At 32.9% G+C, this 15,348-nt stretch overlaps 1 protein-coding gene across 1 annotated transcript; it reads right to left on the reverse strand.

Annotated features, from left to right (window-relative positions):
* Positions 1 to 6,718: 6,718 nt before the first annotated feature.
* On the reverse strand, positions 6,719 to 15,033 carry LOC113519915 (beta-hexosaminidase subunit beta-like). The gene is made up of 10 exons (XM_026905142.3): positions 14,658 to 15,033; positions 13,532 to 13,775; positions 12,051 to 12,160; positions 11,477 to 11,685; positions 10,051 to 10,163; positions 9,290 to 9,491; positions 8,554 to 8,680; positions 8,270 to 8,353; positions 7,232 to 7,440; positions 6,719 to 6,960 (listed from the first exon to the last, which is right to left on the reverse strand). The coding sequence occupies exons 1-10, from the start codon at positions 14,829 to 14,831 to the stop codon at positions 6,765 to 6,767; spliced, it is 1,668 nt and encodes a 555-aa protein (XP_026760943.2). The 5' UTR covers positions 14,832 to 15,033; the 3' UTR covers positions 6,719 to 6,764.
* Positions 15,034 to 15,348: the final 315 nt, after the last annotated feature.

Genomic DNA, 15,348 nt, shown 5'->3' on the forward strand with positions numbered 1-15,348 from the left:
CATTTTGTCTATGTGTTTTGACATGATAGTGTTGTTCATTTATTGTCATTGATGTGACAGTTTTGTTTTTTTTTTTTTTTTTTTTTTTTTTTCTTTTTTTGTAGCGTTCACCCCGATATTAGGGTATTTTGCCAAGAACAAAACGGGGAAACGATAATAGTAATAAAAATACCTAACACAAACGAATTTAGAAAGGATAAGGATTAGGTCTAGGATATTTATAGGATATGAAACATATACTTGTACATATGAGAATATACTTATAAATATATAGGAAAAGCAATTGATGCAACTATAAATGTATTCATGTAATATAACTAAATCTTAATATTGTTATCATATATATATGAAGATAGTATTTTATAGATAATAGGATCATTGGAAGAAAGTAGAGTAAGAATAGAAGTTGGGAATGGAACACGGATGGATCGGAGATGATTAAAAAGGGAGGTGTGGTCAAATTTAGAACATGAGAAGAATATATGATTCAAGTCCGCCACTTCAGCACCGCAATTACACGACGAACTTTGTACAATACCAAGCTTGTATAAATGAGAAGGTGTGCATACGTGACCTAGACGCATACGAGTTATAATAGTTGTTGCGGTCTTTCCAAGCTTTAATTTACAAAACCATGGTTTGAAAGGAATATCGGGTTGTATAAGGCGATAAAATCTTCCTTTTATTGTACTTGTTTTTTCCCAATATTCTTTCCAGGCATACCTTAAATATATTTTTGGGAGACAAGCTAGGTCACTACAGTAATTATGATACGGATACATATCACCACAAGTTACAGCCTCTCTTGCAATAAGGTCAGCTTTGTCATTGCCGCTAATACCACTGTGTCCTGGTAACCAGGCAAAAGAAACGGAATAACCTCTCAACATGCAAAGATAAAGACTTTGTCTTATGTCACAAATAATGGGATAAACTGGTTTTGATTTAAACGGATATTTGGCTAGAGCTTGCAAAGAGCTCATAGAGTCAGTGAAAACTATTGCCTTATGTAATTTCATTAAAAGTATATATTCTACAGCTTTTAAAATACCATAACATTCCCCGGTAAAAACTGAAGACTCCGGTGGAAGTTTAATTTTTTGAACGATATTAAATTGTGAATGAAACACACCCACACCTACACAACCGCTATTGTCTGGTTTTGATGCATCAGTAAAGATGTAGTGCCATTCATTCCATTCAATGTCAGTTATAAACATAAATTTGGCATTCAATTCTGAATCATTTTTTAATAACCCAAAATCATATTTAATATTAGGAGATAAAACTAAAGATTGATATGAGCATTTATAAATGGGAAAACAGAACAATGTAAAAGTGGGAGATTCTATGGATTTATATTTTTCATAACTTTGTATTAAACATGGAGGTTTTTTATGTTTCCAATAAGATGAAGACGAAATAAAGATATGTAGTTGAGATAACTTTTGAATAAGCGGATGATCAGATAATTGTAAACAACGAAAAAAGAAGCGATCAGATAGATATTGTCTTCTTAAAACCAAAGGTGGATCACCGACTTCGAGCTGTAAAGCATTGATTGGACTTGATTTCATTGCTCCAGAGATAATCCTCAAGGCCTTTGATTGAATTAAATCCAATTTCTTAAAAGCAAATGAACTTCCTGGAGCTAACAAAAAAGTTCCATAATCAATGACACTCCTTATAAGACCATTATAAGCAAGTTTTAGTGAAACGGGATGTGCTCCCCACCAAACTCCAGCAAGGCACCTAAGAATGTTGAGGTTACGCTCACATTTCGTAGAAATATAATTACAGTGGGACAGACCTGTTAATTTATTATCTAGCACGATACCTAAAAATTTAATTTCAGTCTTTATAGGAATGTATGAGTTATCATAAAGCACCTTAATTTGTTGCGGTGATCTCATTCTTGAAAACAAAACTACACTACTCTTGGTTACAGAAAGATTAAGACCATTTGCATCTAACCACGTTTTTAACAAATCTAATGAATCAGATAATTTGGCAGAAGCAGATTCTATGGACTTCGCAATAAAATATAATAAAAGATCATCAGCATATTGTAAAATTTTGACGGATTTATCAAGGAATAATTCTAGATCGTATGTGTATATGTTAAATAAGATTGGACTGAGAACAGATCCTTGTGGAAGGCCTTTCCATACTGTTCTAGATAATTTGGTATCTTCATCTAAATTCATATATATTGTTCTTTCTGATAAAATATTAATAATGAAATTAGAAAGCATTACCGGTACATTTAGAGCTTGTAATTTAGTTTTTAAAATAGAAATTATTACATTATCATAGGCAGAATTTATATCTAAAAAGGCTGAGAGGATTGACAAATTTTGTGAGAAAGCTATATGAATATCTGAAATAAGAATGCTCACATTATCTAAGGTGCTCTTACCTTTCCTAAAACCAAACTGGTTCGGGGATAGTAAGTTATTACTTTCTAAAAACCATTCTAGACGGTTTTTCACTAAATGTTCAGCTAGCTTTAGTAAGACAGAGGAAAGTGCAACAGGACGGTATGAAGATGGTTCAGAAGGTGGTTTATGAGGCTTTAGAAATGGTATAATAATCTGAGACTTCCATGAAGTAGGTATATTTCCCGAAATAATTATGGAATTAATTATATTTAAAAAGTAAATTAATGTCGCATCGCTAGCATTTTTAAAAAAGGAATACGGTATACCGTCTTCTCCCGGTGCAGAGTCTTTAATAGAAGCTAGAACACCTTTAAGTTCTACTAGAGTAAAAGGAGAGTCAAGTTCGAATAATTCGTCAGAGACGGATAGAGAAATATTGTAAAGGCATTCCGGCACATAACTAGGAGCAAGACGATCTAAAAATTTATTCGCTAAAGTTAAATCGAGTGCAGAACGTGATGTATGATCACTAAAGGCAGATCTGAATCTTTTAATATTATTCCAAACGACTGATGAATTAACTTCTGGACAGATAGAAGAACAAAATCTTCTCCAGCCTTCTAATTTCTTTTTTTTCAGTAGTTTTCGAGTAGAACGTGAAACTGCGGTGTAAATTTCAAAATTTTCTGGTGTCATGTAATTATTATAATTTTTTTCAGCCTCTTTACGATTTTTAATTGCTTCCGTACAATCTTTGTCCCACCAAGGTGGCGAGGGAATTTTCCCTGAAGCACTATTTTTAACAGGAAATAATAAATCAGCAACCTCCTTCATATTTATCATCAAGTCATTACAACATTGATGTTCATTTCCATGGTAAACAATAGGTAACTCCGATATTTTATTATCTAAATATTGTTTGTAAATATTCCAGTCTACATTTGATAAATTATATTTAAGCCGAGGACCACTCTTTCGACTTGAGGGAATGGAAATTGGAAAAGAAAGAATGAGGGGAAAGTGATCGCTTCCGAAAGTAGAGGAATGAGGATACCACGACAGTGAAGAAGCTAAATCAGAAGAACATATTGAAATGTCAGGAGCACTAAACCCTTCATTCGGTGCAGTTCTACGTGTTGGTACATCTGAGTTAATAATACATAAGTTGTAAGTGTCAATTATCGTCAGGAGTTTTCCACCATAAAAATTAGAAGTAGAACTGCCCCACGATTGGTGTTGAGCATTAAAATCGCCCATTACGAGAAAAGGTTTAGGTAAAATTGAAAATAATTGTTCTAGTTGTGAATATATTTGGCATGTAGGATCAGGAATATATAAAGTAACAAAACAGATACCATTTATAATTATAGCAGCTGCATTAATGCCGCTATATACAGGAAGCGAAAAAGAAGAAAAAGGAAGGGAGTTTTTGACCAATATGGCAACACCGCCATATCCGTCAGCTCTATCATCACGGAGACTTGTAAAGCCTGAAATCCTAAAAGGATATCCTGGCTTTAACCAAGTCTCTTGGAGAGCTATTATAAAAGGATTATATTTATTAATCAAATAAAATAAGTCTGATTTCTTGTTTGTTATGCTACGACAGTTCCACTGAATTATTAGGACTTTGTAATCCATTGTGAGAAGTTAATAATTGAGAAAATACATTGTAAATGGCATCGTTGGACGGTGGTAAAGTTGTTTGTATCATTTTCGATTGCGATAACACTTTAATAAGCATGAGAATAATATCAAAGATGGATTGATTATTGTCAATATTATTTGATGATAATGCACAACCATTAGAGGGAGCAGGAATATTATATTCCTTAACTATGGCTTCATGGGCAGAACGATCATATCCTTGTTGTGCTTTTTGAGGAGAGCGTGGTTTAAGTGTAACTGTTTTTTTATGTGATGATTGAATATGTGGTAATGATGATTTCTCTTTGAGGAAAGAAGATTGAAAATGAGATTTATTGGACGGAGATGATGATGTTAATACATCTGAATATAGTTTAGAAGTGGGAGGATGAAATTTTGATGCTTCAGCATAAGAAACACAACTGTGGGCCATTGTTTCTTTAATGGCTTTCTGACGTGCATATTCAGGACATTTCTTACTAATTGCTGAATGAGAACCATTACACAAGATACAAGAAACATTTTCCTCATCTACTTCACATTTATCACCTGTATGATTTTGCCTGCATTTATAACACCGAGGATTTGAACGACACTGCATCTTGACATGTCCGAACCTACAGCAGTTATAGCATTGGATAGTGGGGTAAATGTACAAATCTACAGTTAATGATGTGTAAAACATAAATACTCTTTTTGGTAATATTTGTCCATCAAAAGTAATAACAATGGTTTCAGTATTAATAAAACTTGGTTGTCCTTCATTAATGGTCTTTTTCTTAATTCTTCTGGTTTTTAGAATTCTCCCACAACCTATAGGTACTGATATATTTTGGATTACTTCCTCTTCTGTCCAATCTTTAGGAATACCCCTCACAATTCCCATACGGGTTACATGGAAAGAAGGTATAAATGCCTTAAAATTATGTGTTTCTAAGTGACTATTATTTAAAAATGCATTTGCATTTTCAAAATTTGAGAAAGAAAGCGATAAACGGTTTCTTCCTATTCTTTTGAGGCTACCATTCACTATATTATTTATCTTATTAGTGTGTAAAAAGCGACCAAATGCAATAGGATGTAATGTAGTGTTATCATTAGGATGTGTTTCATTTTTTTGTACATGAACGACATAAGGAGCTACATCCTCGGCATTGTACAAAGTTCTGCTTAAAGTACTGGGTGGAGAAGCAGGTTTAACAGACTCGGTATTATTTACAACTGGTATTGATACTAGAGTTTGATTCTCATCCTCAATACATTGACAATCACTATCTTTAATTTTAGATTCGAGACCTTTGGTGTGCCTCCTTCGTTTTTTATTGCAATGTTTGCAAATGCGACGTTCGCCACGTACTCGCTTACGTTTAGAACTTGCAACGCTAGAACCATCTGTGTCCATACTAGATTCACCCAATATATCAAAACTATTATTAAATGGGATAGTTATATTTGCAGACACCTGGGGGGTTGTCCCCCCAGGGTCTATAGGTGGATCCATAATGTCTAATTAATATAGGTAATTTACTTACCAATATTTACAGCAACAAACACTATTACTACAAAATATACAATTATATATACAATCTAATACACAATATATAAATAAAACTAATCCTTATATAATTAAAAATAAAATTAATTTAAAGAAGATCAAAAAACACTCCCGCTTTTTTAAACGTTTCCCGCGCTTTTTTCCGACAGTTTTGTTAGATTGTCAACTAGTTTTTGTTAATGATAGAGCACAGACAATAATAATCATTATTATATGTCTATGGGTTTTTTTAATGGGTGAGAATGCAATGGTAACCCTGCTGCGTTATCAGTATAAGCTGGCGGTGCACCAGTGACAGATGAAAGGTGTTTATCAAAGGTCAATTAGCATATCGTGAAGTCCAGGAGGAAACGCGTGGAGGTCGACCTGATGGGGTACATTATTACCAATGGGGCTGTTCAACCTCATTACTAATAATCCCTTCCCCTCTATGTCTGTGGGTTGGAGTGAACTTGTGCAAATAGTAAAAATAATAATATAACAAAAATACGTTTTCAAACGAACATTTATTAAGATCTTGTAATAAAATTTATTAAAATAATTAAAGACTACTAATATTTACGGAAAATGAAATACGCAAATTTATTATTTGGGGCTATGTTGTGGTCGTCTACAGAGTAAGTAAACTGCGTTACACTTAACTGCAACTGTAAATATTATGAAAATATACACATCAGTAAAATAAAAGAGAAAAACACAGATCAACATATATTATATTAGAGTGAGATAAAAAATCATTTATGTACACGCTACAGGATCTAAAGTAAATGGCGGGAAATATGAACAAAATAATTTCTCATACTTACATACATTCTCCGGGTAGATAGATAAGTTATAGTGGGTAGGTATTGCGAAAAAAATATTTTTGTAATATCTAAAAATCAGTAAAAATAATTAAGAGTCTCATATAAAAAAAATCTAATCTCAAAAAAATATATAGCCAGTCAGAAAATTTATTTAATAACAAAGGTTAATTCTAATAAACTTTGGTAAGTAAAGCCCTTGATTTTGCAAATGTTTACAGTCATCAGCATGAAATAAATACTACGTAGATGGGATACGATAACCTATGACGATTAGGAGATGGGCAAATCGTATTGTCTTTGCTACTATTGGTATGAAAAAAAGGAGTCAATTTCATAATTGTAAAATATAGTTTATTATTCATATGTATAATGTAATTATTGATGTATATGTGTAACGCAAGCACTAGGTCCATTTGGTGGCTGGGCGGCTATTCCTCTCCTGTTCATACGGCACGTGTGCTCTTCTAGTCGATGGCGGGCGTCTGTCAAAGCATCTTTTCGGGCGCGGTAACTGGCAGCTAGACTAGCACTCCACAAACGTTCCGCTACAGCACTACTTCGCGGCCATACTCTGTTGTAAAAAAATAATAACAATAAAAATGGCATCATTTTTTTTAATATGTTAATTTTTAATATACGACACTAAATAACAAAAATTGAGTGAACTTAATAATATCTTGCGTAGTTATCAACATTTTTGTCGACTATTTCAAAATTACTAATACAGCTTGCTTATATACTACGTTTCAGTTTAAATAATGAGATTACATTATATAGTTTTATATGTGTATGTATATATACATAAACAACTATTTATATATTTATATATATAAATATCAAACCTGTTAATAACGTTAGCATCGTCAACCACCTCGCCCCACATGCAAGCCTCTCCGCCAATAATGTTATCCAGCAAAGAGTCATTCCCTGTGGCATTGTACACCATTAATCTTGGATCAGCTATGTAAAAGTCTGTCCAATCACCACCAGACTTTATGTGGTCGAGGTACCAGCTCGCGGAAAATATGAGCCTATGACCAGCTTCAAGAATCTGCAAATTTGGATTTTTTTTTTATTATTAAGTGTATTTAAAAAGCAAGCCAATATTTTTAATAATACTACTGACTGATAGATAAAGCAAATAAAATAGAATAAATAAATAAATAAATTTTGCACAGAGGGACGAAAATTTATATTATTGCAAATGGCGGTGAATTTACAAGGTACAGAGGAATAACACTTTAGCCCTCAGGAATGGTAACGTATGGGGATTATCATGGATGAAACAGTATACTCTGTTATGTCCATGGTACTGCTCATGTCTATAGCTGATGGGTACCTCTTTTCATCCATTGCCATTCTAAGTTGCATAAAAAAAAGTTCCTTAGGATTGTACTAATAAACTATTTTATCGAGTATAATGAATTTTACTAATTATATATACATATATATATAAACGCTTACTTTTCATCTTATGATTTTTATATCCCATACGTTGATCAGTAGACCTAACTACTAGTTATAAATTAAATTAATTATATACATATAAAAATACTATTAAAATACTAATTTTATTAACCACGGATTTAATTTACACAGCCTGTACGAGTTTTTTTTTTTTTATACAACTTAGAATGGCAAACAAGCTGACGACCCACCTGATGAAAACTGGTAAGTGTCGGCTATAGACATGAGCAGTACCATGGACATAACAGAGTATACTGTTTTGCCCATGATCACTTCAAACCGATACACAGCCATGCAGACACAACTGCTTTAAGGTTGAAACACGAATGGGACAGAGGTACCCAAGCAATCGACTTTTGTACAAAGTCTCCCTCTGCACGAGTATAATATCACTCCTCTCACATGGCACTCACCTTAACCATGGTATTCACCCATTGATTTTTCCAAACTTGAATAATAGTATCACTCGACAGTGGAACACCTTCATCAAACACTTCCTGAAAATTGAGCATAGAATTTTAAACATAGTCATTCCCTATGGGATTGTACGCCATTGATTTTGGGTCAGCTATGTAAAAGACTGGCCAGTCACCGTCAGACTTTAAGAGATTATGTAGAAAACAGCCGTCTCTTATGAACTTTACAATGTGGCTGTTTTATGTATAAAAAAAAAAATATTATGTTTATTTAAACGTACTTGCCACACGATGGGAAGCGATTTATTCTGTAATAAAGGTATAACATTTTGCATGAAGATTGCATGTAGTTGATATGCGCTCACGTTGTGTTTAGCCATATAATCTTGAAGCTCAGGATTTGATTTCCTGTAATGCATTAATGGTATTGATCACGGAATTCGAGTGTTTTTTTTTTTTTAATTAAAGTAAAATTTAAATTATGTAAAGTAAATTAAAATAAACTAAAGTAAAATTAAAATGAACTAAAATAAGAAAAAAAAATAATAACAATACAAATGAAGCTTTTCATTTATGATTTAATTTTGTTAATAAACATAGTCGAAAGTATGAATAAATGTAAGAAGAAAGCTAAATTAAGTATTTAAATTGTACTGGAGGTGTTGTCATTGAAAGAATCTACTTATCTATCTATTTTATTTAAGAGCTGCGCTCTTGTCGGTGGAGCTCTTGCCACTCATTACGATTTTCAGCGAGTCTCTTCACCTCTTGATACGACATAATATAAACTTTGTCCTTGATCTATCTGGTGTAATTATGTCTTGGTCTACCCCTGTCCCTTTCTTCCTTCTATCTTACCTTCTATTATAATCTTCATAAGTTCGTCGTGTCGTATCAAGTGTACTAACATTTTTTCCCTTCTGACCTCAATAGTTCTTATAATTTGTCTCTTTTCCTTAACCCTAAGCATTTAATATTGAAAGAATATGACAAAAAAAAAAGAAATATCTATCTTACCAACAATTCAATTCGACTTCGTCACCGCCAACATGTAAATATTTATCAGGGAACCATTCTTGTATTTCTTCAAATAATTGCCCGAGCATTGTATAGGTGGCGTTATTTATGGGATTCATGGGTCCTAAGCCTATGACGTTCTTTTTGTCGTAACACTTCGTCAGGATGTCAGGGTATGCTACGCCCCAGGACCGAGTGTGTCCTATAGAGTAATAAATAAGTAATTAGGCACTTCGATAAACAAATATCGTTTTAAATTTTCGTCATGGCATTAACAATTATTCATTTTTATAATGAGATATTTACTCTGATTATATCGTTGTGATAATGATTATAGTTTTTGATATTTCGATTATTTTATCAGTTCCCGGCCATTGTTTTTTTTCAATGGACGATAATGAAATGGTAACCCTGATTACACTATCGGTATACACCGGTGGGGCACCAGTGAAGGATGATAGGTGAAGATAAAGCATCTCCGTTAGTTCATCGTGACAAATTCACCAATGAATCAGTCATGACGGTTTCCAGGGGGAACCACGAGGACGACCTGATAGAGTATATTGCTAGTAATAGGGTTTTTAACCCCCATTATTAAAAATCCCTCCCCCCCCCCCCTTCCACGGGTCATAATTTGCATATTACAGGCAAATATGTAATGTCTCGTTATAAAATAAATAATATTATTAGTAAAATAATAATATTATAAAATTTAGAAAATCAAACCAACTTTGAAGTAGAAAAATGCAATCGAAACAAACCTGGTACATCAAATTCTGGTAAAACCCGTATTCCTCGCTCCGTGGCATATGCTATGATCTTCTGGATGTCTTCGTGCGTATAGATCATGGAAGAGTGATATGCACCGAGAGCGCTATGGATATAAGACACTTATTTATTTATTTAAACTTTAATGCACAGCAAAATTCTGTGTACATTTGGCGGACTTAACACCGGACGGTGTTCTCTACTAGTCAATCATTGGGCAAACCGAGAAATACGTAGGCGGTGCATTTTTGAATAGAGAAAACAATAAAGCAATATTGGATAAATTTATATAATATAAACATACACATAATATATTAAATAAATAAATGTATACATACAATAAATACATATATAAAATATTACTATATAAAACAATTAAATAAAACAACTGCAATAAAAGAGCAAATAGCAATCTATGACTCAAACAGAGCAACCAGCAGGAGAAGCTTAAAGGGAAAGTGATTTTTCTAAGAAACAGGTGCGCGACTTATATATATAATATCTTATATATAAAATAAAGGTATATAATATAATATAGTATATATATATATATATATATATATATATATAAGGTTAGTTTAGATCAAGAATCACATATTATTATGACTACCGATTTAAATCAAATTGTCTCTTTTACATAACTTCAAATCTAACAAGCTAACACGGCATATAGACTTGTATTAATTTGTCTACGCTTTAAACATCTCTAGAACCTGCTATATATGGTTAGATGTACATAAACCTAAAAATTATAGGATCCAATTTGAACTTTGAATAAAAGACTGTTCTTTAGCCGTTACCTCCGAAGGTTTATGCCAGTGAGACAGTTTATTTTAGATCAATAAAATTCAATATAACCTAATTCAGCCCGGGGATCGATTAATGTCTAAAAGACAGGATATGGCAGTGAAATTACAGGGTAGGGAGGCAATATTATAGTCTTCGAAAATGGCAATCATGGGTATAGCAGTGTATGTGTATTCTGTAATATCCATGCCTTTACGCGAGAGTTAAAATTTCCCATTAGATAGGCAATTAGTTTAATTGCCATTTTAAGTATCATAAAAATATAAATGGCTGAGTACTTCTTTATGAGAAAATAAGGTGTATACCCACTTTTTGTAATAGGTAATGGATAAGCTGAAATGACAAGCCCTTTCTTTCCCCGTGGGTGTCGTAAGTGGCGACTAAGGGAACTTAATGGTCGAGGGACAGGCAGCAACATGCTTCTTAAAACAGCATCAGGGCCTGGCTGCTAACCGTCTGTCAAACGTGGTAATTACTAGCAAAACCCTTTTTTGTAAGGAAAGTCTATGTTTAGCAATAGATAGTTAACGAATGATTTAATGATCATGCGATAAAGCTGAAATAATTATGGTACTCTTCCATAGAGGATACTCTTCCTTTAGCAATAATTACCTCAAATTCGGAAACTTTTCACTCTGATACGGAAAACTTTGGTCATCGACGATATGCCAGTGGAATACATTTAGCTTGTTCATGGCCATGGCATTCAATGTCTTCAGAATATTGGACACAGATATATAATGCCGCGATGTGTCCAGCAACAGACCTCGATGCTTGTACCGGGGGTAATCCATTATATGTGTTTTGTTTATCCTTAATTGCTGGAATAAAAGTAGTATATCATAATAAAATAAATTCCAAACATGTCATAAACAATTGATGTGCATCATATTCTATTAGAGTGTCGTATTAACACGAAGGAAAGAGAAGAACTCATGCGCCACTTTAACTTAAATAAATTTAATGTTGGTCTTATTCAATCTATGTTAGCTGAACTTAAACCAGAAATTTTTGAACATCTCTGTAAATTATTGATGCCCATTAATTGTTCTCTCTCCGCGTCTAGGAAAAGTAGATAAAGTTTTGTTTGAGAAATCAGTTCAGGGTACGATAGGACTGATATACCTGAAAAAGGTAAAAGCCCTTTAAAAAATAATAATAATAAAAAAAAGTGTTTAATAATTACAGTGTAATTATCCGTGAGGTAAAAAAGTTGTGACCACGTTTCTAGTCCTCTCAGCGCACCCCATACGGACTCAGACCTCAGTATCGATATTCTATCAATAGTAAGGCTGTCTGTAACAATATATTAATAATGTTTTATAAAATTTATGTAATACAAACTGATCTGTAGCCATGTAAGTCCCGGTATAGAATAGGCCACTCCATCCTTTCTCGAAAGTGCTGTAAGAGACGACTAAGAAAGCTTATGGTGGAGGGATGAGCGGCCTCTTAAAACATCATCAAAAACCAAAATGCGGTTGCCAACCTGTTTACCAAGCGTGACGAAACCCCCCTTATGGCTATGTCCCAAACTGGGTGCCAACCTGCCTGGCAAGCATTGTAAAAGCCTCCTTATGGAGGAGGATATGCCCAGCTAACGGCTGATACAACAAACTGATCTGACTTCATCCTCACCTACCATCCCTCATATGCTAACGTATAGTGATAACGCAGATACGATTGCCATTCTATTGTATATATATATATATATATATATATATATATATATATATATATATATATATATATATATATATATTATTACTATCACTGGCTATACATACATAAATACATATATAAATATAATAAACAAAGCCTGCAATGAGCCAATAGTCATCATGCGTTAACCGGGTTATCGCTAAGAGTTGTTTGTGACCACTTTGTCATGGTTGATACACAAATTAGATAAAAATATTTGCTTATCGCCAACAAACTGCGAGTGTTTAGAGAAATAAAATACATACTGATTTATTTGTTAATAACATAACAAAGCGTAACATACTAAATAATAGGTAATTAGGCATAAACATTTTTTAAGTTACCAATAATTTTGATATACAAATTGAGTCCTAGGACTCAGCCAAAAAGACATTGGAAGACAGTTATCAATCAATAATTTATATAATCATTATTGTCATAACATTAGCAAAATCATCAAGTCATTAACCTAAATTAATGGTAGCTATAAAAGATAAAATTAGCCGTGTGATCCTCGTATAGAATAGGTCATCCCTTCTTTTCGTGTGGATGTCGTAAGGGGCGACTAAGAGAGTTTAATGACAGAGGGATGGGCAGCCGCGTCCCTCTTAAAACATCTCTAAAAGCCTAACTGCATTTGCTAACCCGCCTGCTAAACGTGGTAACTACTGGCAAAACTCCCTTTATGGGGAAACCTTTAGAATATTCGACACCGATATATAGCATCGCGATGTGTCTAGCAATAGACCTCGATCCTTGTACCGGGGGTAATCCATTATATATGTTTTGTTTATTCTTAATTGCTGGATTTATGTTAAGCAATGGACAATTAACGGCTGAAATGAAGATATAAGATAAACAAAAAACTAGGAATTTAAAGCTAACGACGAATGGATAAACTATTTGAACAGTACGTCGCACTCGGGAAATAATTTTTTCGAGTACATACTATTATAGTAAACTTACAACTTTCATCCATATTCAAATGCGGCAATTCTTCGCATGGCGAAGTTAACACTATCTCCATTTTCTGCAAAGCATGAGTTCTGTGGACTTCCTCATATTTCTCCGTGGTCGGCGCTCCTCGAACTTGTCTATGTCTATGTGGTTTATTTTTCCTAGATCGCCGGGCCATATTGTGTAATGCTCTGACAGTGAATGCATACCTCTCTATTGCTTTATTTAGTATATCGCAGGTGTAGTTTGTCGGCTGATGAGTGAAAATATTTTTTTTTATATCATTTAGTACTTAGTTATACTAAATTTTGTTGCAGATGTACAATATTAGTTTTTATGATAAAGAAATTTTGGTATAAAATCATCTTTATTAGTACCATTGTCTCAATTAATAATACGTAGCTATTCCATAATACTACGTATCCTAATAATTTTGCTGATATTTCACAAACTATATTTATAACTGAAACTCAGCCAAGCACACTTATTTTGGCTGAGTTTCGACCGTTGTCGCTCATTACATGTTCACTTTTGCTGAGTACATTTGAAGTCAATTTGAACCAACAACAGAGTGAATCAGTCTGTAAAGTGTCCTGTGTGCTACCCATGTATTAAAATTTTATTTAAATCCATTTAGCTATTAAATGGTGATTGAGTCGATAGTAGGTAACAAACATACGAATAAATTCACCATTACATTTACTTATATAACATTAGTAGGATAGGAGACTAATTAATTTCTCGGTATTGTTACAGCCATGATCTATTATCTCACACTGAATGTTTTTAAATATACTTAAACATGTTTATTAAGAATAATGTCCAATAATAATAATTATAATAAATTATTTATAATAAACTGTGCCTTTTCTTACTTTGTTTTATTTAAAATATAGTAAATAGAAATATGATTAAAATATAAAAATCATATTTCCACAATTATTTATAACAATCAAGTAACTATTGAAAAAAATTCAAAGCGGGCGGGTTTTGAACCCGCATCTTCCACGCCATGTCGAGGTCAGTGCTCTTATCAGTTGAGCTATCTGTTCACTAGATGTCCTATTTATGTTTATGTACAATAATATCTTGGTGATAAAAATCAATAATTTTAACAAAAATATATTTTTCTTACCGTAATAATAAATGAAGAGTTATGTGTAAAATATTTGTCTTCTTTTTTCTCATATTGGGGTTTTGGCCAAACCTCTCCCTTTGTTGGTGGATATTGGGGTCCTGGATTTACGACATACATACCGGTAGCAAAAAAATTGGTAACGGCAACGAAAATTATAAGATATCTCAACATTTTTGTAGCACAAAAAACCTTTTATATTTAAATACTTATGAAATTATCTAATAAAATAATTCTCATATTCAACATTTATATATCTTTATTTTTTTAGCTGCCTATATAGGAATTGCTATGTATTCACGACGTAATCAAACACTGAACGAGGGAGTAATCAAAATGTTTTTAAACTAAAATCGTACCTACATATATAGGTAGCTAGTCATATGTACTTGAGTATAAAGAGATGCCTAGTCTGTGGTGATTACTTGTTCAATACGCATAACCAAACATAACAAACAGAAAAAAATTTGAAGCTAACAGCAGAAAAAAAGAATGTACATAGGTATGAGTTTTAATCTGGATTATTTATAAAACATTAATTTTTATTATAATAGATATTAGAATAATGATGTCATATTATATGTAATTAAAGTCGCATATCCTCAAAATTGGTCGATAGTAGAATTTTGGATTGGAAGACCTTCTTTACTAGTCATAATTCGTACATATGAAGATTATATAGTTTTTGAAA

This window comes from Galleria mellonella, unplaced genomic scaffold (genome assembly GCF_026898425.1).
Source record: "Galleria mellonella isolate WM207_F2 unplaced genomic scaffold, CSIRO_AGI_GalMel_v1 utg89, whole genome shotgun sequence".
Lineage (NCBI taxonomy): Eukaryota > Metazoa > Arthropoda > Insecta > Lepidoptera > Pyralidae > Galleria > Galleria mellonella.